The sequence below is a fragment of the Chinchilla lanigera genome, unplaced genomic scaffold (assembly GCF_000276665.1).
Source record: "Chinchilla lanigera isolate Chin_1 unplaced genomic scaffold, ChiLan1.0 scaffold00031, whole genome shotgun sequence".
NCBI classification, from domain to species: domain Eukaryota; kingdom Metazoa; phylum Chordata; class Mammalia; order Rodentia; family Chinchillidae; genus Chinchilla; species Chinchilla lanigera.
In genome coordinates, this window is record NW_004955432.1 from 14,082,917 (window position 1) to 14,107,610 (window position 24,694).

Below are 24,694 nucleotides of genomic sequence, written 5' to 3' on the forward strand. Positions count from 1 at the left end.
ATCGTTCCTCAATTTTAGAAAACAAATTCTAGCGATGTTTTGAACATCCAGCGGGTTGGGAGTTTCTCTCCTCTAGATCAGAAGTATACCTGTAACTTCTGAGAAGATTCTGTACATGGCAGGTCTCACAGATCCTAAGTTTAAAATCTAAAGCCACAAAGTGTTTTAATTCTGCCTGACTTCCTTGGGTGAGGTTTGATCAGGAAATATGTTACAGTCAAGTCATCCCAGGCTTAACAAATTCCAGTGCTTAGAAATACAAGAGAAGCCTTACAAGTCGTCTAGTATTAATAACGGTATTTCCTCAGTTTCTAGGAGACATTTTCTCATTGTAGGTAGGAATCCTCCTCCAGCAAGTCCCAGTGTTGCATCCTCCCACTCAAGAACGAAATTTCTGGCCTACTCACTTTTCCCGTCAAGCAGCCTTATGACATTTTTCATAGCCAAATCCATATTATGTATTTCAATGTTGTCCTAAACAACCCAAGAGTATTTCAAAGAAACTCTGTCGCCTGTTCACTATCTCCATGGTAGGTTCCCTCTTTCCCCAATCCTGCTAAAAATACGTTTAGCGAGAAATGCTAAGCTTTGGTTCATTCTTTGGATCAGGAAGCTATGACCCAAGCTCTGCGTCTGCTCGGCCCCCTGGTTTCATAACCAAAGTTGGAACAGACCACAGCCATGCCTAGTAGCTGACATATCCCCTACACACCTGCTTTTGCTCTGCAGCAGAGCTACACAGTCCCAACAAAGATCCTCAAAGCCTAACGCATTTACTGTCTGGCTCTTTAATAAAAGTTTGACCCCAGCTTCAGAATAGTCCCCATCAGGGGTGCTGGCTCAACATAAACAATAACAAAATGAATTCGTATCTTAGAAAACAGACCTGTCATGAACTCCCTCAAAGGACTTGCATTTCCCGAGATTGCCCAGCCAGCTGTCAGGATGGAGGCAAGACTAAGACCAGTCACCCTTAGACCACAGCAAGATGACACAGGAATGGGGCCAGGAATCTTCCAAAACAGTTCCATCAGGAGTGTGTTATGAGCTCTTGCCAGCATCAGTCTTTCCACTGCCTTGTTTGTTGCTGGTTTTAAGTTTTTATTTCTTTTTTGGGAGGTAATGGTCAGTGTTAGGGATTGAACCAAGGGCCCTGTGTATGCTAGGCAAGCACTCTACCACTGAGCACATCCCCAGTATCTGTGGACTAGTTCCCTGGCCTCCTGACTATGATACACCAAAAGCTGCTCAATTTGTAACCACTCACGTGCCGGGACCTTGTGAATATAAAGGAGTACAGCAATGTTTTAGATGAACGACTTTTATTTTTGTCAAGCCAAAATAAGCCTAAAAGATCGCCTCCTACTGGTCCCCTAGCCAACCACAGCTTCCCCACCATGACAGCAACAAGGAGCATTTGCCTGCCCTCCACAGGGTGCAGAGCAAGCACCTAGGCTTTGGTGGCTGACTTGTAATGGGTCAGAGTGCGGGCCGAAGGGTCGGTGGCATTGATCCACCTGGGCATCCAGTAGTGGCTCAGCCAGCCAGCCCGGCCCGGGTAGTGCCGCTCAAAGATCTGGCGGTAATAATAGCCTTCTTTCGTTTTTGGAGTATTGAAGGGAAATTTCTGGGCTGCAGCTGCCATCATTGCATCATCAACCTGTGAGAAGAAAGACTTCTGTAAATGATAAGGAAACACTTGTATTTGTCCTGGTGCCACAAGACCAAAACAAAGTTCACAAAAGCCACAACTAACGGTTGTACAACATTCTCTGACTCACCCCACCCACTTTGTCAAAAGGCCAAAACAATATGCATAGCTGCAGAAACTTCTAAGAAACATTCACAGGCATATTTCTAATAACTTAGTGCCTCTGAGCACTTCATTCTTGTCTAGTTGATCGTGTGTAGCACCCACCAGGTACCCAAAATGTGCTACATGGTCAATGGTGATGAAGTCTCTGCTCCTCGTTCTTCTCTTTTGCTTCTGGAGACTACTAGCGACTACTCTGCAATTTTTCATGCTACCTAATTCCTGTATATTTCTTACAAATGAGGTATTATATATGGGCACTGTGAATCTAAATGAGATCAAAATGAATCCAAATGGTCGGATCCAGGAGAGTCTTCTCAAAACATCAGAATCACACCTGATGTTCCACAAATTCCTGTAAAATCTGAAACCAGGAATTCTTGACTGAGGTGATCCCATCGCTGAAGGCCTCTTTGGGTCGCCAGAGAATTTCCCTGGGCAGCAGCTTGGAGTCTTCAAAGGCCTCTCTCAGGAGGTGCTTTTCTACCCCATCCTGCCAGGAGAACAGGAGAGGCATCAGGAGAAGCCACATACGCATGTGGAGAGCAGTGGACAGTGTTTGTCTTGGTTGCTTTACTCACTTTTGGGATTCTCATTTCCGGTGGCAGAGACAAGTAATAGGAAGAAAATCGGTGATCCAGAAATGGAACTCTCAGCTCAAGGCTTAAAGGAGAAAAGGGAAAAATCTAAGTCAAATGCACACTTAGTTCTTGTCAGTTCAGGTTTTGGTGCCGTCTCCTAGCAATTGAACCAAACTGAGTAACCCTAGCTTACACTCCTCTTATACCTTTTCCTACGAAAACTTCAATGCACATCGTACAAAGCAGGAAAATTAAGAACAGTGAGATTGCTGATCATTAAGCATGTGCCTTGCCCAAATCACTGTGACTCAGGTTTTTCCAGGTGAGATCACCTCTTCTCCCAGTAACGGTTCCAATCACAATTCAGTGACCAAGAACTCGTACAAAATATTGAATTTGAACCAGTGTTCAACATTCCATCAAATGCCACATCATCAGTGTCTGTCATCGCAGCGATGCTAAGACAACGAGATAGGATGGATAAGGAAGGGTCCAGGGCCTCCCCACCCACTATTATTTCCCATACTTAACCTTGCTTCAGTAGAGAAACTAAAACATGTAATTCAGCTGTTTGCCCTGTGCAGTAGGAGTCCTTAATTCTTCAACATGAGCACTTAAAGCAGGAAACCTTAAGTCAGGGGCAAATGATGTGGAAGAATCCTGCTTTGTAAATCATCTAATCAAACCCCTTGCATCTTCATTCCCAGCAGGGTCCCCACAACATCAAGCAGGCAAGGAAGGTGCTCCGCATTTGCTATGCAGAGTCTACAGCTTTCACTTTCTTAGACTTAGCAACAGCTGCTGCAGCTTGCCCTGGGCTCAGGAGGGGAGGACTGTGGATACGCTTGAAAGATGGGCACTGCGAGCAGTGAGTGGTGTCACAGGCCCTGAACCCCAGCTGTCTGTGAGGCTGAGGAAGGAGGGCAGGTGTGAGCCTAGGTGGGCAATCTAGTGCAACCCCATCTCCAAAGAAAAACAAAAAAGAAACAATATGGTGCTGGGGGTGCAGATCCAGGGAAGGCTTTCGATCCTCAGTACCACACAAAAAAAGACAGGTACGACATCTGCAAAAGCAACACTGAAGACCTCTCCCCATTCCTAGGGCAGCCCTGTCACTTTATTTCCATTCTTTTGGGGCTAAAACACACAACTCCTATTTGGTTTATAAAGAGAAAAATCAACTTTGCAACATTTGACCCCCTGAAAAAAAACCAAAAGCTCACCCACCAGTCCTTTCCATTTGTCAGTCTTTTTCCCAACAGTCACTGCTAAAATGATCCAGTTACCCGTGGGCAGCAGTCGTCCGGTCGGCTCGGAGAACGTCAAACAGATACAGCTCCTTCAGCAGCCTCCGGCTCTCCTCCTCAGCCTCTTCCGCAGAAGGAGCCTATGTTACAAACAACGAGCTGAGCAACGACTTTGCTTGTGGCACACCCAAGTTCTGATGTCTCCTTCCTACACCCACTGCGACACAGAAGATGGTAAGGCAGACGCAAAGCAAGGCACGGACAGAGCAGAGGCCTGGCCAGCAGCAGATGCTCACACAAATCTCCACAGCCCAGGCTCAGGGCAGGGCAACACAATGGCCGCCCTGGGGGCAAGGCCGGAAATGGGCAGGGAGGAAGGACCGGAAGGGGATTCTCAGCTTCACTGAGGTTAAAGAATGAGTGTTATCTGATCCTACTACAAGGTCTTTCTTCACAGAACAAACAGGCACCCACGATTAGATTTCTTCACATGCAGAAACTCATAGATACTCAAATACCTCACTGTTACCCTGAGATGACAGATGACAGAACGCTGTGACATAGCTCAGACTCTTCTCCAGCCCGCACGGACGTGCCCTCCCTTCAGAGTGCTCACCTTGTGGAAATAGATGTAGCCCTGCGTCAGCTCATCGGATCCTTCTCCAGAGAAGATCACCACACTGTCTGTGTTCTTCCGAACATACTTGGAAATTAAATACATGCCTTAAATGAGAGAAATAGAGCCTCATGTCAACATGGCGTTCCTTCAAAAATGCCTTTTTCTCTTCTTTTTTCTGGCTTTCAAATGCAACTGCCGGATTCACTACTATACTGGGCTCTGTACGAACAGGAAGTGACATCCAAAGCAAGCTCACAGTGCCAAGCCACCCATGTGTACGTGAGCCAGAAGTGATACTCTTATTGTAGTGAAATGGCTGGAAACCTTTCTGACTATGTACACACATTTCAATGCTCTAATGGCTTTACACCAAGAAAGCCCACCCTGAAACATTGCTAAACTGAACAATGATTTGAATGCTTGAAAATCAGGTCTTGTACACTGGTATTTTATTATAAAGTAAGGTTTGGGTGGGACAGTGGTTTGAATATACTTTGTGTCTGAGGACTGGAGGTTTGATGCAGGGTACTGGTGGGACCTGAAGGGGGTACCTCATCTGAGCGGGTGCTCTGGTTCTTACAGGCAAGCCTAGGTGCTCTCCTGAGAGCTCACAGTTACACAAGAGCTCCTCCCAGTGCACTTCCTTCCGGTGTTTCCTTGTCATCCCGCCCTCTAACAGGCTCCCACTGTGACTCTTCTACCGTGAGGGGTCACAGCCAGAAGGGCTCTGGCCAGAGCGCCATGCTGTTTGGACATGAGCTACGAGCCACAACTATGAGCTAAATAAACCATCTTAGAATTTAGCAGAACTCAGTGTTGCTAAGTATTCATAGTAACAAAAGAGACAAATACAGGAGCTTCTGTTTTAACAGTGTTACCCCCCACACTCCTTATTTATGAAATTTCATTGTAGGCGAAGAAGCCTAATTCATTAAATCATACCTGTCTGGTATCTGTTCTAACCCTCTCTAACCAATGCCAGCTTCGCACAATGGGTTTTATCATCACCCCTCTAAGTGCAGCCTTTTCAACTTTGTTCCTAATCTTAACCCACCCCAGTAAATTTCAATAACATACTACATACCTGACTATTTACTATAATTAAGAGAGTCATCAGCCAGTATAATACCTAAGGATATGTATATATTAAAGAGAGAGAGACACAGAGATTTGGGCTTTTTTTTTTCTTTGCCCTCCAAGGAAGAGTCTTACAAAAAGACATGTATCCAAGATGGTAGCACTTTACAGATTCAGCAAAAAGGCAGGATCTGTCTGATTTAGAGTACACTTCCAATATCAGTAAGTATCCACCCGATAAAAGTAGTGCTGTTTGTAAGACAATAATAGCCGGTCACTATTAGGTTCTCTGATGGAATATTTACAATCTTGCACTCCTTGCGGTAAATGAATTACACCATTGACCTATTTCCCAATTTATACAGACCACAGTCCCTCCTTGGCATCCACAGGATCTGCTCTAGGACTCCCTGTAGATGCCAAAATGTGTAGATGCCCATTTCCTTTTATAAAATGGCACAATATCTGCATATAACCTACACACACCCTCCTATATACCAACATGCATTGTTTTACTTCCCTTTTTTGTTGTGCTTCACAGACATTTCTGTTTTTGCAAATCAGAAGTTTGTGGCATCTTCCATCAATGCTGGTATCACTTTTTCAACTAAACAATTAACTTCTTCAAGCCGCAAAGTACTTTATAATTAAGGCATGCACACTTTTTTAAGACTGGGTCTCCTATATAGTTTGTTCAGGTTGGCACTGAACTCAGTATGCAGCCCACGCTGGCCTCAAATGCATGGTGATCTTCCTGCTTCAGCCCTGCAAATGCTGGAATGAGAGGTATGCGCAACTCCTGGCCAGAAATAATGCTACGAAAATTTAACAGACCACAATATAGTGAAAAGATGACTTTTCTATGTACTGGGAAACCAAAAACTTTGTGAATGTTTATAATAATATTTGAATTGCTACTCAGGTCTAGGAATGAACCTAGAATGTCTCTACCATCTACCAGTATTTTAAATCATCATAAACTACTTATAACACATGACACAATATATACTATGTAAATAGTTCTTAGGCTACATCACTTAAGATACAAAAAAAGAAAACTTGGTATATGTGGAACACAGACGCAAGTTTATTTTCAAGTATTTTCACTCTTCAATTGAATCCAAGGATGAGAAACCTACAAATATGGAGGCCAACTAAATGGCTCCCCCAATGAAGTATATATTTAGCTTTCCCTACACTCCAGAGGAAATTCAGGGAATTCTGAAGTGGTCATAAACAATTAGCAATATAGGAATTTTTTGTATTCATTCTTAAACAACGTTGCTTAAACTGCTTGCTGTAGTTTGGATATGAAATGACCCCCCAAATACCTAGCAGTTCGAAGGGTGGTCCCCAGCCTGCTGCACTATGATGAAGTGGTGAAACCCCTATAAAGTGGGGCCTGGTGTAAGTTGCTGGCCCCACTGCTGGCACAATGCTGAAGGAAACGCTAGGGTCCAGGTCCTGCCTCTTTCCTTTTGCACGTCCTGGCTGCTGAGAAGTGAAGAGCTCTGTCCCCCACCATGATGTTCTGCCTCGCCACAGGCCCAAACACAAAACAGCTAACCAACCACGGACTGAAACCAGAAGCCACCTTAAACTTTGCTCCACTTATGTTGATTTTTCTCAGGTACTTTGTCACACTGATGGAATGCTGAGTGACACTCTACTACTTGAAATATTTTTTGAAACTTATTCTCCTACAGTATTAAATAAAAACAGCTTTTTATTCATAAAATGCCTCACCCACTGATGCGCGAACTGTTGTAATGTCATAGGTTTCCAAGGAAAATATGACTTCATCCAAGGCCTGAATGCCCTCCTCAGAGTTAAAGAGGACTTCATGATGTTCACTTCCAATATGATTTGCCACCTGATTATACAAAGGAAAATACAGACACTCAATATTAAAATAAAAGGATTACCTTATACATGAAACAGAATAGGGATTCATGGGACACTGTGAATTTATAGTGAAAAATAAACACAGCGAAAGAAACAGGAAAAAAGTTCTCCAGAGACCACATACACACCCACCTACCCAGGTGCCCGGCCTGCCCTGCTCTCTGCGCTCAGCAATGAGAAGCCTTGTCTCCCATAAGCTCTTCCTATCCCAAGGCCGCCACCTGATAAATACCAGCCTCCCAACTAGCACCCCCTGCCCCATCTATTTTACCTAACCACCTCATCTCCCTCTAGTCCGACACGCCTGCACGCTAATCTTGCTCTCCTTTGGATGTTAAGGAGACGTCTAATTTTACATCCAGGATGTTATTCCTGCATGCAGTGGCTCTCCCCTCCGGCCACTTTCTTTGGACAATTTGGAGTCTTCTAGCGTCAGTCAACTTGCACTTAGACCGCTCTCCAGCACGTTCTCATTCACTCTTGAGTCCTTGCAAGCAAGAATCAGAGCGCCCACATTCTGTGTGCAAGGGTCCCACTGCACACAGCTCCAAATATAACACTTTGCATAAAAAATCGAAACTAAATCGGTAACATTAACTAAATACTTCCCACCTGCTAGGGTCTATCTTACACACTTCACATGAGTTATACATTTTCACTCAAAACTATCACACTGCAGACAGAAACACCCCTGTTATGTAAGTGAGGACTTGTGTGGTAAAGCCAGGATTTAAAACTCCAAAGACTGAGGCCCTAACACCACACCACGCCTTCACTCTAGGCACAGAATTCTTGTCACGGGGTTTTCCCTGGATTGCATGGGCATGATGGATAAAAGTCGGAGGGTACAGTGGATATCCCAAAGGCAATTCTTTCCATTCTAATGCACTGCATCTAAAACAATGACTGCAGTCCATACAGCAGCCAAAACAGGGTCATCACTTCCTAACTTGATTTCCACCCAGTAACAAGTCTGTTCCAGCTCTAGGGTGTGAAAGACAGCCTCTTACTTTTCTGGCAGCCAGCAGGTCAGGACTGTCCTCCATGCCGATGGCAAATGTCTGCAGAGGATACTGCACTTGGGCCTCCTTCAGTTGCTTCAACAGAGTGGCAGCAACCAAGCTGGAGTCCAAGCCCCCTACAAGCAGAGAACCAGGGCACGGGTCACGCGCCTTGTGTCAGACAGGGACAGACAGGAAGGCTGACAGTCCTCGTCAGCGTTGGGATTTCAGTCTGACCCCTGCAGAGCTCCAAGTTTTACAAACAGAAATCAACTTTAATCAGTGAAAAGATACAGCTAATAATTTTGAGAGGACGTTGCAGGAACGCTAACTATGCTTATATTGGGTAAAAATCACTACACGGGATTCTAAAGAAATGTCCTCCTAGCTGTTAACACTAATCCAGCTATGGCATAACTCTAAGTTGCATCACTAGAATATTAAACACAACTTACACAACACAAACAACGCTTCACATCCTCTAATAAAGAAAAGCTGAAATCATACAACAAATATTTCACTCCAAAGCTCAGGAATGGCTACCAATCATTTCCCTTAAACAAACACACACGAGATACTGTTAGACTTTTAAATGGACTTCACCTGACAAAAGGCAGCCGATCCTTCTGTCTGTCATCAAACGCTTCTTAACAGCGTTGTTGAAAAGGATACGCAGGTTGCTCTTCACAGTTTCCAGCTCAAAACCTATGAACACACAAAGGACATTCAACAGCTCCAGAAAAGCTGAGCCTGCTTTAGTTACTAAGCTGAAGCACACGGTCCTCCACATCCCCCATGATGGCCGGCAATCCGGAGTGGAGTCTGTCAAACTCCAGGAGGTCCCACCCCAGTGAAACAGGAAAACAGTCTTGAAACTACAATCACTCCACTCACGTGACTATAACGCTCTGTCTTTGGGGAAGGGCGGGGGACAAGCAGCTGCTTGTTACCTGGAAAGAGTTTCTCCACACCGTCATGGCAGGCATGGGCAGGCTCGTCAGTACAGTGATGAAATTTAACCATTTCCACAGATGTCACCTTGCCATTGGGCTTTAAATCCAAAACCTCATAGTGTCCCGGAGGAAAAGGCTCCACTTTTAAAAATGGAGCTGTGGAGTGCTTCAGTGTAACAAGACCTGCAGATTTTAAAAAGATAACTTCCTCAATGAGGCAGTACTTCACAGGAACTCTCACGATTGGGAAAAATTCAATAAGTTCCTTTTTATATATATGATATATCAATATAGATATACAGCTTTTGCTTTTATTTTGAGACAGGGTCTAACAATGTAGTCCCTGCACTCACTATGCAGTCTACGCCAATCTCGAACTTGCAGCAATCCTTCTGCCTCCCTGTCCTGAGTGCTGGGATTAAAGTATGAACCAGCACACCCAGCTACATTATCTACTTTTAAACAAAAAAACCACCCAGTGGGGCTGGGGATTTAGCTCAGCGGCACAGCGCCTGCCTGGTAAGTGCAAGGTCGTGAGTTCGATTCCTGGTACGGGAAAAAAAAAAATCCAAAAACAAAAAAAACACCCATTGTACAAACAAAGTAGAGAAAATATTAATCACACAAAGCCCTACTATCTACTTCTAGAGAGATATAAGCGATGTAGAACACAGAGCCAAACTGCAGCAACTTGTAGTAATTCAAAGAACTTGGCAAATCTTCTGTCCAGTTCCTTCTCCTAGAGAGAACTTTTTTTTTTTTGATATGGGGAATGGAACTCACAACCTCGCACTTGCCAGGCAGGTGCTGTGCCACTGAGTTGTATCCCCAGCCCTACCTATAGAGAATTTCTAATGAAGAAAACCTATTTTCTATAATAAAGTTAAAAAAAAATAGCCAAAATTTACTAATAAAACCGAAAGATAAATATAAATCTGTTAATTCTGTGATGCTCTGGAAGTCATTTCTTTGTCATCACTTAAGTATTTTTAAGAAAAGTGCCAACACTGTAAAGTACTTCAAGGACAGACACTTAGAAATTAGAATCTGTGCCTTAATTGTTCTCATGTTTTGGGTGCCTAAAACTGTAAAACTTAAATGTCCTTAGTAATTTTTTACACTCGTAACCAACCTGACATCACAATGATCTTTGACACTAAAGTTATATTCTAAACAGTAACTGCCTACCTATAGAGAATATTCACTATGACTTACTATTTGCATTTATTAACCTTATACTCAATCTGTGGAACATGGAGTTTGTTTGTTTGCTTTTTAGTACTGGGAATAGAATTCAGGACCTCGTGCTTGCCTGACAGGCACTGTGCCACTGAGCTACACCCCAGCCCTTTGGTAAGGAATTGAAGACCAAGCAAAGGACCCAGAGGTTCTCACTAGCCCACAGGGCCCTAGGTTTTAAATAGAATACCATGATCAGATTTATAATGATGGAAAAGGGAAAATCTGTACTCTAGATGACATCGTTCAGTCTGACAAAGGATACCGTCAGGAATACAGACAATAACAATCAAGAAAGTTCAGAGAGTAAATCAGACATGAAGTTGTACTTTTGTTTCAAGTGACCAAAGGAGTCCCTGTAGAAGTAACAGTCTACTTTTCCTTCACATTTTCTGTCAGGTTTCTAAAAGCATATTAGGTAAATACATACTTAGGGGTATTTTTTGCTGTTTTATTGTGCTAGAAATACCTAAAATTTCAGGTTTTTAATGATATATTGCAGCTAGTGTGGCCCTGTGACTGATATTCTCTCTGTCTTGGCCAGTATTAAATCTGAAAACTAATGACGGAGATTTCAAGGGCCAAAAGGTCTCATTTTAAGCTGCTACTGCTGTCTAGGAAAAAGATAAAGACGACTGTCTTTGTCATGTTTACTGTCAAAAAAGGCCCAGTAGGTTTGCTAGCTTTCTATGGCTGTGACAAGATCCCTGAATAATCCATTTCAAGGAGACGACCTCGATTCTGGTTCACCCGGAAAGAGCTTCCGGCGCATGCGCATTTGGCCCCCTTTCTTCAGCGTCTGTGGCAATAAATGCACAATGGAGGAAACCTGCTCACCTCACTGCGGCTGGGAAGCTGGCAGGCAAGAGGAAAGGGCTCGGGTCCCAAAATCCCCTTCAGGAGCAGAGCGCAGTGACTAACTTCTTCCACTAGACCCCTCCACTCAAGGTTGTACCTCCCCACAGCAGGCTGGCAGCAGGGCTTTCACACACTGCTTTGGGGGGCAGAGTTCAGAACCAAACCATTACAGGACAATTGGCAAGTGATTTTTCCTACTTACTTTCCGGAACAGTGTCCTTAGAAAAGCAAAAATTTTAGTCTCAATAACATACAGTGTATCCATTTTCCTTATGTGGGTCATACTTTTGGTATTACACCTAAGAAATCTTGACTAAATCCAAGGTTAAGAAGATTTACTCCCAGATGTTCTTCTAAGCATTACGGAGTTCTAGCTCTTACATTTGGGTCTTTGATCGATTTTGAGGTAATCTATGTATAGCAGATAAAGGCCCAACTTCATCTTTTGCATAGGTATCTCCAGATATCACAACACTTTCTTAAGAGATTCTTCTCTCCCCCTTGGGGCAATCTTGCCACCTTTATTAAAATTTGGTTAGACTATAGATGTCCGAACTCCTGATTCCATCCCACTAGTCTACATGTACTCTAATGGCAGTACAACCCTGTCCTGACTACTGCTGATTTGTAATAACTTTTCAAGTCAGGAAGTGTAAGTTCTTCTACTGGTATGGCAGGAATCTATTACACCCCTTGAAAGGCTCAATGAGTTAGTGGAAGGCCTGGTAGCTGACGAGATTTTGGAGCATGATTAGATCTTGGGAGGTGACAGAAACTGGAAATGGGGCCAAGCGAAAGGAAGTGGGTCTTAGAGACTTGACTTTGGTGACTGGCTCTGTCCCTGACCCTGTTTTCTCTGGCTCCTTCCCTCTCTCTTTGCTTCTTAGAAGTCATAAAATGAGCAGCTTTGCACTTGCACGCCCTTCAACCAAGATGTTCAGCCTCCCCAAAGGACCACAGCAGTGGAGCCAGCTGACCACAGCCTGAAACCTCTGCAACTATGGCCCCAAATCAACCTTTCTTCCTTTCAGGTGTGATTTTCTCAGGTATTACGTCACAGGACAAGTAGCTAACGCATTTATTTCATTCTTTTTCAGTATTGCTTGGCTTGGTCTAAGTGCTAGTAAGTCCAAATGAATGAGAACTCGGCCCGTTAATTTCCACAAAGTTATCAGGGATTCTGATGGGCATCACATCGACTGTATCAATCACGCTGAGGAGTACTGCCATGACCATGGGATCAATTCGCACATATTTGGATTTTCTTTCCTTTCTCTTGACTCATAATTTTCAAGGCACAAGTTTTGCAGGACCTTTTTGGTTAAATTTATTCCTAAATATTTTATGCTTTTGATGCTACTGTAAAAGTTTTCTGAATTTCATTTTCATACTTTTTTCTCAAGTTTATAGTATACAATGTACATTGTTTTGTCTATCGATTCTGTATCCTGCAACCTTACTGAAAATCATCTTTTGAGACATAGATCAAAAATACAAAGCAATGGTTACAACCAGATGAAAAGACAAACAATTACAAATGGATAATTCAGAAATGGTTAGGCAAACTCTGATACAGCTAGACAGTGAAATATTATTCAGCAATAAAAATGAGGAATCAAGCTATGAAGGCATTTAGGAACTTTAAATGCATATTGCTAAGTGAAAGAAGCCAGCCAGAAGGGGCTCCATGCTATGTAATTATAACTACATGATGTTCTTGTCAAGGCAAAATAATGGAAACGGTAGAAAGCTTGGTGATAGCCATGGGTTCAGGCAGTAGAAGAGGAGGAAGGATGAAGAGATGCACCACAGAGCGTGAGGACAATGGAACTACGCATGTAATGGTGGACACTGGACATTATGTATTGGTTGAACATAAAAAACAGTGTAACACATGAACCCAATGTAAACCATGGGGTTTAGTTAATAATATATTAATATAGATTCATCATTTCCAACAAATGTACTGCAGAAAGGAAAATACTAAAAATAGAGGAACCTGGTAGGCAGAGACACTACACGGGAATTCTGCACATCTGCTCATTTTTCTCAAACCATAATCTTTTCAAAAGTGTCTTTTTTAAACAAGAAGATCCTCAACAAGAAGAAAAAAAGGCCAATACACTAAATAGACATTTCTCCAAAGAGCAATTAAATGGCCAATACACACAGGAGAAAAATGCTTGTAAGCACTATCAGTAGGAAAATGCAAAATCAACACCACAGTAAGATACCACATTACCACACCGAGATGGACATAGTGAAAAACTCCAGTATCAAAACTTGAAAGCTTATATATTTCTGCTAGGAGTGTAAACTGCAACAGTCACTTTGGCAAACCATCTGGCAATTCCACTAACAATTACTAGAGGACCCAGCAATTCCATACTTAGGGATGTACCCGAGAGAAAGGAAAACCTATGTGCACACAAAAACTATAGCAGCATTATCCAGAAATAAACAAAAGGTGGCCTATTCATGGAGTAAAATACCACCATGCCAGAAAAATAAGTACTTGCAAAATAGGCAATCTTTAAAATCCTATGTGAGTAAAAAAGTCCAGTCACAGAAACACATAAAATGCTATTATTCTATTTATATGAAATATCCAGAATAAGGAATAGACAGAGAAACAAAGCAGATTGATGAGTGTCGGAGACCAAAGTGAGCTATAGGGCTGCAGAGGATAGATAAAGAGGGTTGGGGAATTACAGCTAGAGGGAAGAGGGCTTTTTTTGAGGTGATAAACAACATCCTAAATTGGCCTAGAGTGCTGGTACAAACCTGAGACTATACTAAAAACCACACCGACTTGTATATCTTAAATGTATAAGCTATATACTACGGGAATTATATGTCAATAAAGCTCTTTTTAAAATGGTATTTACTTCTGCAAAGGCAATAACTGCGGAACCAATTCTTTGCTTACATTACATAGCAAAACTTAAAAGTGCATGTAGGATCAAACTAGATGCAGAGTTTATTAGCCTAACAACACATAAACGTACTATAAACCTGCTGCCCAGGGTTGCAGAATTTAAGTGCTGAAAACCTGAGCTCACCTACTAAAAAAACACATAAACATAGCAGCATTATCCAGAAAGAAACAACATGGGGCATATTCCTGTAAATATATCCAATGTCAGAGAAATCACAACTTACTCAATCACTTGTAAACATTTGGAGTCCCCCTATGGGATTTCCAAATATGATCTAGAAGAAAGCAGGATACCAGAAAAAGATTGAAAATTCAGAGCAAAATTGATTTCATTATTACCTTTAGCTTCAGAACACACAGCCAGAAATCCATCTTCTGTCAAGACTCTGAACATAGGTCTGACGCCATACGTGTCTCTGCCCAAGAATACTTTCTTATTGGCAGTGTCCAGTAAAATAAAGGCAAACACCCCATCCAACATGCGAACTGTTTGCTCAATCCCTCCTTTGTTATACAGATGAAGAATGATCTCTCCATCCACATTGGTCTGGTATTCAAACTCAAAGTATTGTTGCAGCTTAAGGAAGCAGAGCAAAGCCAAAGTGTTAGGATTCTTGTGTTTTCACCAATTCATGTTCTATTGCAAAGTGGATTAAATATTTTGGTGCCTACAATCCTTTCCTGCACCCCGATGATTTAGAAGAATCACAGCATTATCAAAAGTTTGTTGCAACTCACAAACAATTCTGCAAACACTTTGCAACAGAGACTGAACCCCTAACAATTTTAGTTGTATTCTGATAAATAGTATGCAATGCCTTCTACGGGAACAGTAATGTGTAGAAGGATCAGTACTTACATACTTACAGTATAACCCATATATATTTATATATATCCCTCCGTGTCCATGCTGTACCTACTGCAGAACCCAGACGGATAACAAACTCTGCAGGTGTTTTAATCATTACATTAAAAATAAATCCTCAATTATATACTGCACATCTTTTTTCCAGGTGCTTGGAAATCAAATGGTGAAAAGAAAGGTCAGAAGGAAGGGTCATGTTAGAGGGAAGTGCAGGAGAGGTACAGTTCTGCTAAAAAATATACAGTGGATGATCAAAATATAGAGTGAATATTTAACTTTTTAAAAATCGATTTCAGTACGAGACGCAGTGTCATTAATCCCCTTCAGAATATTTAGAATGCTCTCCACATGTGCACACTTCAAACACATTTATGGCGATTACAATTACTCAATCTAGACGATCACTGCTGTTTCTTTTTCAAAATTTTTTTCCAACTTAGAAGTTGGAGAGAAGGCTGATAACCAAAAATTACTTGCAAAATGGTAGATTATAAAGTTGTGATGAAATACTACACAAATAATCCTGGATTGGAAGCTTCTTATCAAAGTTGCCTGCCTAGAATCAAAGTTGCCTTCTCTTCACTTATTCTCATCCTAAAAGGAAGCTTCATCAGATTAGGAAGTTGTTTCAGTGTTGTTAAAAGCCTGCGACCTTTGTACCTTTTGGGTTTGATTAAATGAAGTATCATACTGCATATTCAGTGGCATATACTTCACTGCATAGTGGCATATACCCACTATCATTCTATTGCATACTGCATCTCAATCGCATTCTGCAGAAGTATTATGAATGTGATCATCTCCAAACTGTTAAATTCTATCTTTCCCTCACTATCATTCCATAATCCCTTTCTGTCCAGGGTGAACCAGTCCCAAGAATGAGGTACCCATGGATGAATGGATTAGCAAGAAAAAAAAAAAAAAACAAGAGGCAAAATTCTGGGATCAGGGGGCTAGCAGCCTCTTGGACTGAGGCCCTGATTACTATTTTCAGTAACCTTTTATTGAGAAAGAACAAAAGATGCAGCTATTACAAATGGGAGGATATCAACAAGTTTAGCAAGGACAGTACAACTCAATTATCATGAGGTTCAACTTAGTAAGCCATCATGTTATCACTCCTTCCGGCATGTCTCAGTAAAGCATTTAGTGTTGACCTCGCGGCTTTCCACAAGGATACAGGAGTTTTAATCATTTCCTTTCCACCAATGCTTTTGCTAGACTTCCTCCTGTACCAAACAATCATATGCCTTGGTAAGGTCTGAAGTAATACATTGAAAGAGTGACTATAGAACGTCCTTCTCCACCCTCACAATTGATCACTTCTGACCTTAGAATGATATTCCAACTTCCTATCAGGACACCCTGCTGCAGGTGACCTTCCTCCCCAACATCCCTTCCCCACACACCTCTCACTCACTGCAATCCCAGGGATGCTTTCTTCCCCCCATGGGTTTCCACACCTGCTACATCCAAAGCTCCTCTCAACCTGGCCAGGTGATCTTTGTCCAGCAGGTCTCAGTTTGGGTGTCACTTCCTCAAAAGCTGTGCTCCGCACACATTTCCTAAAAGTGGATCCTCATACTCAACAGTTCTGTAATTATCTTTAGGAAGTCTATTACACCAACAATGATACTGTCTGTTCCCTACTACAATGAGCTCCACTCACCAGCTCACCTGCTCCTCTTACTGCAGTCTCTAACACAGCACTAGCACAACTGCAATTACTGCTAGAAGCTCTACACTTGATCTTAGCCAAAGGCCGAGAAGCGATACTGCTAGAAGCTCTAATAGAACAAATGGCTAATACTCCAAGAATCCGAATGGTATCCCCACACTCATTACTCCGTGTGACCAAGTCATTCCCCCTCTTTGAGCATCAGTGGCCCGCACAGCTGTATGACTGGAACAGAAGCGATGATGAACACACAAGAAGACTTTTTTAAAAATCAGGCACGATACAAACATTCTTATAACCAATCAGCTCTGGGCATTAATCACAAGCAGACATCTTCTGGGTTCCTTCTCCTTACCGCCCGGTGGTTGTAGATTTCACCATTGTAACAGAGCCACAAAGAAGGATATTTCCTCAGTCGAATGGGCTGCATTCCAAACAGAGGATCCACCACCGCCAGCCGGTGAAACGCAAAGCAGCAGTTGGTGTAGCCATTGACATTCTCAAAGCGGAACGCGTCTGGGCCCCGGTGTGCGATCTTCATGGCACTCAGACACTGCACGGCCAGGCAGTCGTCGCTGCCAAACAGGGCCCAGATGCCACACATGGTGCCACCGAGTTACGCGCTCTAAGAAGACAAAAGCAGATCAGTCTAATACTCAATATCCAACCTAAGCCGGAATTAAACCTCCACTCCAAACTTGTGTAACAAACTTAAAAGTGGAGACAGAAATCGTCCTATCTTTAGCACTTTTCCATTGGGTTGGCAGGCACACAGGAGGTGGTGATGTCATTTATTGACAAGTATTCACAAAAGACGGATGACCTTTACATTGAAACAACTATGCCACTTAGAACCCCGCCGAAGCCTGCATCCTTCCTACCTTAGGATTCCGGTTCAGCTAAAGGCAGGGGCATCCGGGCCACACAGTGTCTGCATTGGAGCTGTTATCAAGATACAGACCTAAGGGCAGGGAGCTCAGAGCTAACAAAGACCCCAGCCTCAACTTTACCACTCCCGGATCTCAAAACCTCCCAAACGTTTGGGAGAACCGCCCCCCCATTTCTACAGTTTCTTTGACAATTAAGTGCCCTTATTTACTTTACTAACTGCAGGTAAGATATGGGGGGTATAATAGCAGAGTATATATTCTGCTGAGGACAATACTAAGCATTTCACAACGTCTAGCCTACCTCTAGCTGACTTACTCAAAGGTAACTGAACAAACACAAAGAGAAATCAATAACCTCATATCAGATGTCCTAATAAGAGAAGAAAAGCTTTAAACTGACAGAGGACCCAAAACATTCACTATCAAAATATCCTTAATGGCAAAAATGTTCTCAAGTATTTCTGTCTGCATTGGTCAGTCAGAAAGCAAACTAAAGAAATTACAAAACATTGCTGAAACAAACAACAAAAATTTAGGATACCCTTGTAGGCCAGGAAGCAAGTAATGCCTACAAATGTTAATTCAGTTCCAATTTCAAGTTAACAGTGAAACAAAAGCCTGTTTGATTTGTACACTGTCAGCTCAATTACTTTAAAAATATCTGTAACTTGGAAAAAAACTGCTTTTACATTGTTTAAAAGTGCAAATCAATTACAGACGTCCCAAATACTTTGGGGAAGAAAACCCAAAGAAAAAAAATATAGATTCAAGTTCCATCAATCACTTCGAAGAAGCCTTTGAGGACATTTCACTTATAACTTAAAAGAACTACAGCTTTGGTTGGCAGTTGAGCAGGACCACAAGAGAACAATGACAGTGGTATCCACTTAGGTATTTGGAAATAAGGGCCTCACGAATCCCCTGCACATACTTGACAGAACAGCCTATAACCAAGTATTTCTTTTGAGATTTCCTGGAAAACATGCATTGAGATTTTAGAGTTGATACCAATTTAAAAGACGCGTGGAAGTGCTTTCCAAATAAGTGGGCCTCAGGGACCTAAGTCTTCTCAACACTTAGGTCACTAAATGTCTTCTCCTTCTATTTAGCTTGTACAGGAAACACATGAACTACTAAAGTAAAAAGCAAAAGAAGTGCAAAAAAGACAAGGGAAACAAAGGTGTGTGACACGTACTCATTTCTTTGGCAGAAACATATCAAATTAAAACTATGACGCAGCATTGCTAGGGCAGTCAGTCCTACAGCTGGGCAAAGATCTTACTGTAGTGCTTTTTTAAACTGTTGCTGCCTGTTCGCAGTAATTTTCCATATTATTCCTGCACTTCTACAGCAGTGCTGTCTAGTACAAATGCAAACGACACGTATAACTTTAAGTATACTGGAACCCTCATTTAAAAATTAAAAGAAAAAGGTAAAATTAATTTCAAACATACTTTAACACAATACGCCCCAAAGAGCATCATTTAAACATATACAAATATGGGATCTTTAACATTGCTTTTTCAACTACATTGTCAGAAAACAGTGATGTGTTTCATATTTCCAGAACATCTCAATTCAGACTGGCCTGTGTAAAGGCCTCACAAGGGACATACATGGCCTCACAAAGAACATGAAAAATTATTGACTATTCCCCGTTGTCCTTTTTACCTGCGTCATTCTGCATTCTAGCCACTCCCTGAAAGTCCCTGAAATGTATCGTTCTTTTCCTGTAAGTTTTCTAAAGTTTCTATAGTGTCTCCCAAGACTGCTTCACAAAGAGTTCGCTTGCCAAGCAGGATGTGGCTTTTTGGCTTAAAAGCTGCTCTCACACCTGCTTTGCTGCTGACCTGATCCTACCCTGCGTGGAGGCTCTCAGTCAGTCGCTGGTCAGCTAATAAAGGCTCATTCTAAAATCTCAATTGGCGATCTGTGTGCTCCAGTGTTTGTCGGTTGGTACCTTGGTTCGGTTGAGTCCAGAACATTTGGAGGTCCCACCAAGATGCCCTGCAGGGGGCACTACTGAGCCAGATCACTTTACCCCTGGCAGCCACCTGTCAAGGGTCTTCTCGAGAAGATGTGCCTCGACCCTGACAGGCTTCCCTGCCTAGGGTAAAGACTAAATTCTTGGGGCTGGGGATTTAGCTCAGTGGCAAAAGCGCCTGCCTGGCAAGCGCAAGGTTGTGAGTTCGGTTCCCGGTACCGGAGAAAAGCCAAAAAACAAAAAAAAAAAAACAAAAACAAAAAAAAAAAAAAAAAAGGCTAAATTCTTTCCATTTGACCAGGAGCCATTTGTCTTCTTACTGGTAAGTTTGTTTATTTGTTTGTGGGGCACCCCGTTTGGATCTCCCGGACGGCAGACGTGCCTTTAAGTGCCGGAGAGACTTTGGTTTGGTTTTGGTTTGTTTGGTTTTGGTTTGTTTTGCTGTTGTCTTTTCATTGTTTGTTCTTGTTTTGTTTGTCTAAATGGGTCAGTCTGCTTCCATGTCGCTTACGCCACTTCAATGTGTTCTAAATCACTTTTCTGACATTTGGGGGCTTCCCAGGATATTCTGCAGGCAGATCCTCTTTTGAGGGGGCCCCGGCCTCCAGATCCCCTAGCTCTTTCCTGAATGGCTGGGCGCCCCAGCTAAGTTCAGCTCTCACCATCGGGGGGAGGCTAAGACCTGGAGGCCATGGCCAGGAAGGACAGACAGAGTTCTAAACCTCCGACTGGGTAAGATTTTAATTGGCTTCCAATCTTTCCCAAGGCTGGGCTTACTTGGGAGAGAGCTCTGTTGCTAGCTCTCGGTTTGTTAGGCCCCCAGACCTGGGTGGCAGTTTTGGTTTCTGCCGTCTCTGGGAGCCGGGAGAGGGGCATGAAGCCGCATGCTGCAGGCGCAGTGCAGCCTTCACCTTCCCAGTGGGAGCTGAGCAAGGGGCGTGTTAGTCCTTCTGGCAAGCGCTGAGAAAAAAATTTGGCTTTTTGTTTGTTGCATTTCAAGCCAGTCTCCAATGTGAATTGGCAGAACTAGTTGGAGGAAAACTAAATTATCTTTCCCTGGATTTTGTCCTGTCTGTTTGTCTGTTTGAATCGTTTGTTGTATGCGCTTGCGTTCCTTGGTGTGCCCGTGTCCTCAGGTTACAATTGAATCTGCTGCTTGGGTGGGAGGGGCCCTGATCGCCCTCCTCCGGTCTTTTCTACCCCTGGGAGTTGTGTACTTGAAGGCTTAAAAAGATCCTGGCCCCCACAGAGTCCCTGCTATTTTTTTTTTTTTTTTTTTGGTTTTTCTCCGGTACCGGGAACTGAACTCACGACCTTGCGCTTGCCAGGCAGGCGCTTTTGCCGCTGAGCTAAATCCCCAGCCCCTGAGTCCCTGCTATTGTGTCAAACTATTTCTGTTATGGGGACTGCCCCTTCAGGCAGCCTTTCCCCCAGCCTATAGCAGACTCAGATGAAGGAGTCTCCTCCTCAGGTTTCATCCCAGTCTTGCCTCTCTGGCAGGCTCCTGTGAAGTTGGGAAAAAATCCTCGTTCTGCAACTGGAAAACTTCAAACCCCCTCCTTTTAGAGTAAACTCCAGCTTCTGTCAGTTTGCTAAAAGTGATGTTTGAGATTCAATGCCCCACCTGGGGTGATTGTCAACAGATGTTAAAACTTTGATTTCTCAAAAAGAAGGACTTCTTAAAGGTAACTGAAAAAAAAAAAAAATGAGATTAAATGCAGGAAAAATCATCAGGCTTCAAAAAAGGGGCTTCTTTCTGTAGCTCATCATCCCACTCACCTACAAGGTGGCAAAAATGTCACAAGTTGCAAAAATTAAAAGGTATTACAGAGATAAACTTGCCCCAGCTGATAGAGATTGCAGAAATTCGTTTCAGGACAAAAAAGAAAAGTTTAAGCAAGAACACTTAAAAAAAAAAGGTCTAAATAAGTGACAATGTGTATGTACACGTGACTAAGATGAAAGCTACGTTAAGGGACATAAAAGTTGCTGGTATTCTGAAGACAGAATAAAAAAATAAAGTTCTGACTACTTATTACAAACTTATAATTCAGTATGGCCAAAACTATATTTGAGTGCACTCTAAGTTTATAAGTAAATTGTCTTATATATGTGTTTTGTTTGTTTGTCTGTCAGATCTGTAAACAGCTGTTTTACTTGAGCTCAACAAATTTCTCTTTTTGTATTTTTTTTGATTTTTGAGGTAACTGTCTATAATCTAATTTGGCTTATATGTAAAGATTTGCTTCTACCACATTGCCGGCTGATCAAAATTATGTTAAAATTGGTTTTATAAATGAATAAATATTGTTTTATGTATTATGATTTGAGGGTCTCTCATTGTACAAAAACTGACATGTCAAATTCTGATTGAATGTTCATAAAATAGAAAAAAATGGGTTAAGATAATTAAATAAAAATCCTTTGGGTAGAGAAAAGATAGATAGGACTAGGACTCCAACTGATAAATAAAAAGCAGCTGCCTGAAATAACATTAACCAGTTTTTGTTCATTAATAAGGAGCCCTGATAATCTCCATAGCCTTATGGGAGACACAACAATATATACTGTTCAAAATATTATTGTGATATGTTTATATAGTGATCATTGTCATATATATATATATATAGTGACAATTTGTTATTGCTAATTTCATGGTGTATTAAATGTATTTGTGCCTTCAAAATGTACAGTCTTCTAAAATGTAAAACTAGAACTGTTTATATAATGTTAGATATCTGCCTTTTCTCTTGTGCTCCAGATATTTATAATTATAAGAGGTTCATGGGTCATCATTCGAATAATTTTTTTAACAAAACCTTATGTGGTATATATACTCGGTATATGCCACTACATTTAGAGATGCTTAGATATTAAATGGCCCAGACAATGTTACAAATTTATTAAATAACATCCTGTTTAAGGATAAGTTAGATAAAAGCTCCATATGTATTAGGTAAAAATAATGACTAAAAGGGCTATTCTATTGTGCTACAAAACTGTCATCATGCTTATTATATAATGATACTATGTATAATTTTTGACTTGTAGTTTTCTTTGTAAAACTATATGACTGTTGTCTGTTAATATTCCACAAAGATTCAACTACTAGAATATCCATGATTGGTAAAAAGTAATAATTCCCTGGTTGTACTTTATATTTCAAGGTGCTTACAATATAATGCCACTAACATTTTCTGCTGGATCTTTAACAACTTAGGTTTGGAGACCAAAAATTAGACAGATAAATTGGGCTAAGAGGACACCAATATTTTGGCCAAAGCCCTCCAAGGTCAAACAGGACTCAGGACATAAGAAAACCTCTGCTGCCACATCACGCAACTTGTTGAGTCCCTGATTTTCTGATCAAGGAGATTATGGACCACAGAGGAAAATGATTATACAGTATAATGTGCCTAAGGAGAGTCACCAGGAAAAAACAGTCTCCCAAGCTTTCAAAGAAAGCAACTTGGTCAAGCAATGGCTGTGACTCATCCAGACGGCTGGCACTGACAGAAGTACTAAGAGGTACTGTACACGGTTCCAAGGTAAATCCTGAGGAGAGTTAACAGACCTTGATAGAAAAAATTAATATTAATTAATACAGGTCTCACTTTAACTTGGTCTTGAGCAACCAACAGAAAAATATAAGTACAAGCTATTAGATAAATGATAAATAATAATAACAATAATGTGTTCCAGTTCAATTAATAACATGGGACAAGGATATGTTTATACATTGACAGGTCATCAACCACCATTGTAGATGCCATCCTGGAACATTGTGCCATAACCTGTCATAGATTCTACAATGGACTGATTCTATTAACATGCTTGGACTCATGACCGGAGCCTGGCCCGGTCACATGACACAAGGGAATCAAGGACTTGATTCCTTCCTAAAATCAGTGGGGAATGTAAAGGCCTCACAAGGGACATGCATGGCCTCACAAAGAACATGAAGAATTACTGATTACTCCCCCTCTTGTCCTTTCCACCTGCGTCATTCCGCATTCTAGCCACTCCCTGAAAGTCCCTGAAATGTATCGTTCTTTTCTTGTAAGTTTCCTAAAGTTTCTATAGTGTCTCGCAAGACTGCTTCACGAAGAGTTCACTTGCCAAGCAGGATGTGGCTTTTTGGCTTAAAAGCTGCTCTGAAACCTGGTTTGCTGCTGACCTGATCCTACCCTGCGTGGAGGCTCTCAGTCAGTCGCTGGCCAGCTAACAAAGGCTCATTCTAAAATCTCAATTGGCGATCCGTGTGCTCCGGTGTTTGTCGGTTGGTACCTTGGTTCGGTTCTGAGTCCAGAACAGCCTGCGTGCCAGGTGTTCAGTCCAAGGCGCAACGGAATAGGTCAGCGCCACCGCAGAACACTTGCTGTCTCTTCTGCACTCAAACTTGACCAGATCACCTTATTTTTACATGAAGAGCTCAATGCAGGAGCCCGGCCTGGTGGTGCACACCTGCAACCCAGCAACGGGGAGGCTGAGGCCAGGTTCAAGGCCACTTGGTCTACACAGTTTAAGGCCAGTATGAACTACATACCTAGCAAGGAGTGGGTGGAGGGGTGGGAGAGAGACTGAGACAGAGAGAGAGGTAGGGAGAAAGAGAGAGACAGGGGGAAGTCAATAACCAATATCCAACTGGACAGGGGCAAGACCTACTACTTCTAATTCACTTCACAGTAATTCCATCAATGAGAGAGCTGTCCTCCTTGCGATCATCAAGCACGGGGCAGGGACGGTGCGCACCCTGCGGGCCAGGCTCGGAGCAGGAGCGAAGCCCGTCCCTCCGTTTCCAGCAGAAACACCCGCAGGTGTGCGAGGAGGCGCCGCACTCGCCCGGCCCCCTGCCGCCTGTCTCCGCGCGGGGTCCCCGCGAGTCCGGAGTCCGCAGCCCGAGGAGCCAGGGACGGGGACGGGGACCGGGAGAGGGGAAGCAAGGTGAGCAGGGCCGAGCCTACCAGGCGCCCACGGCGACGCCAGGGACCCCGCCGGACCGGACCCGCCCAACCGCAGCCGGCCGCGCGCCCTCCGCCTGCTCCG

General features: G+C 42.6%; 1 protein-coding gene across 1 annotated transcript; it reads right to left on the reverse strand.

Moving 5' to 3' along the window:
• Positions 1-1,305: 1,305 nt before the first annotated feature.
• Positions 1,306-24,694, reverse strand: LOC102023064 (asparagine synthetase [glutamine-hydrolyzing]; the record flags this gene model as incomplete). The annotated part of the gene is given in 12 exon segments (XM_005388086.2): positions 1,306-1,660; positions 2,151-2,306; positions 2,395-2,476; positions 3,681-3,781; positions 4,258-4,364; positions 7,084-7,210; positions 8,253-8,380; positions 8,847-8,948; positions 9,194-9,379; positions 14,571-14,808; positions 17,130-17,399; positions 24,497-24,694. Coding segments are annotated over 11 exon segments (1,686 nt in total). The 3' UTR covers positions 1,306-1,450.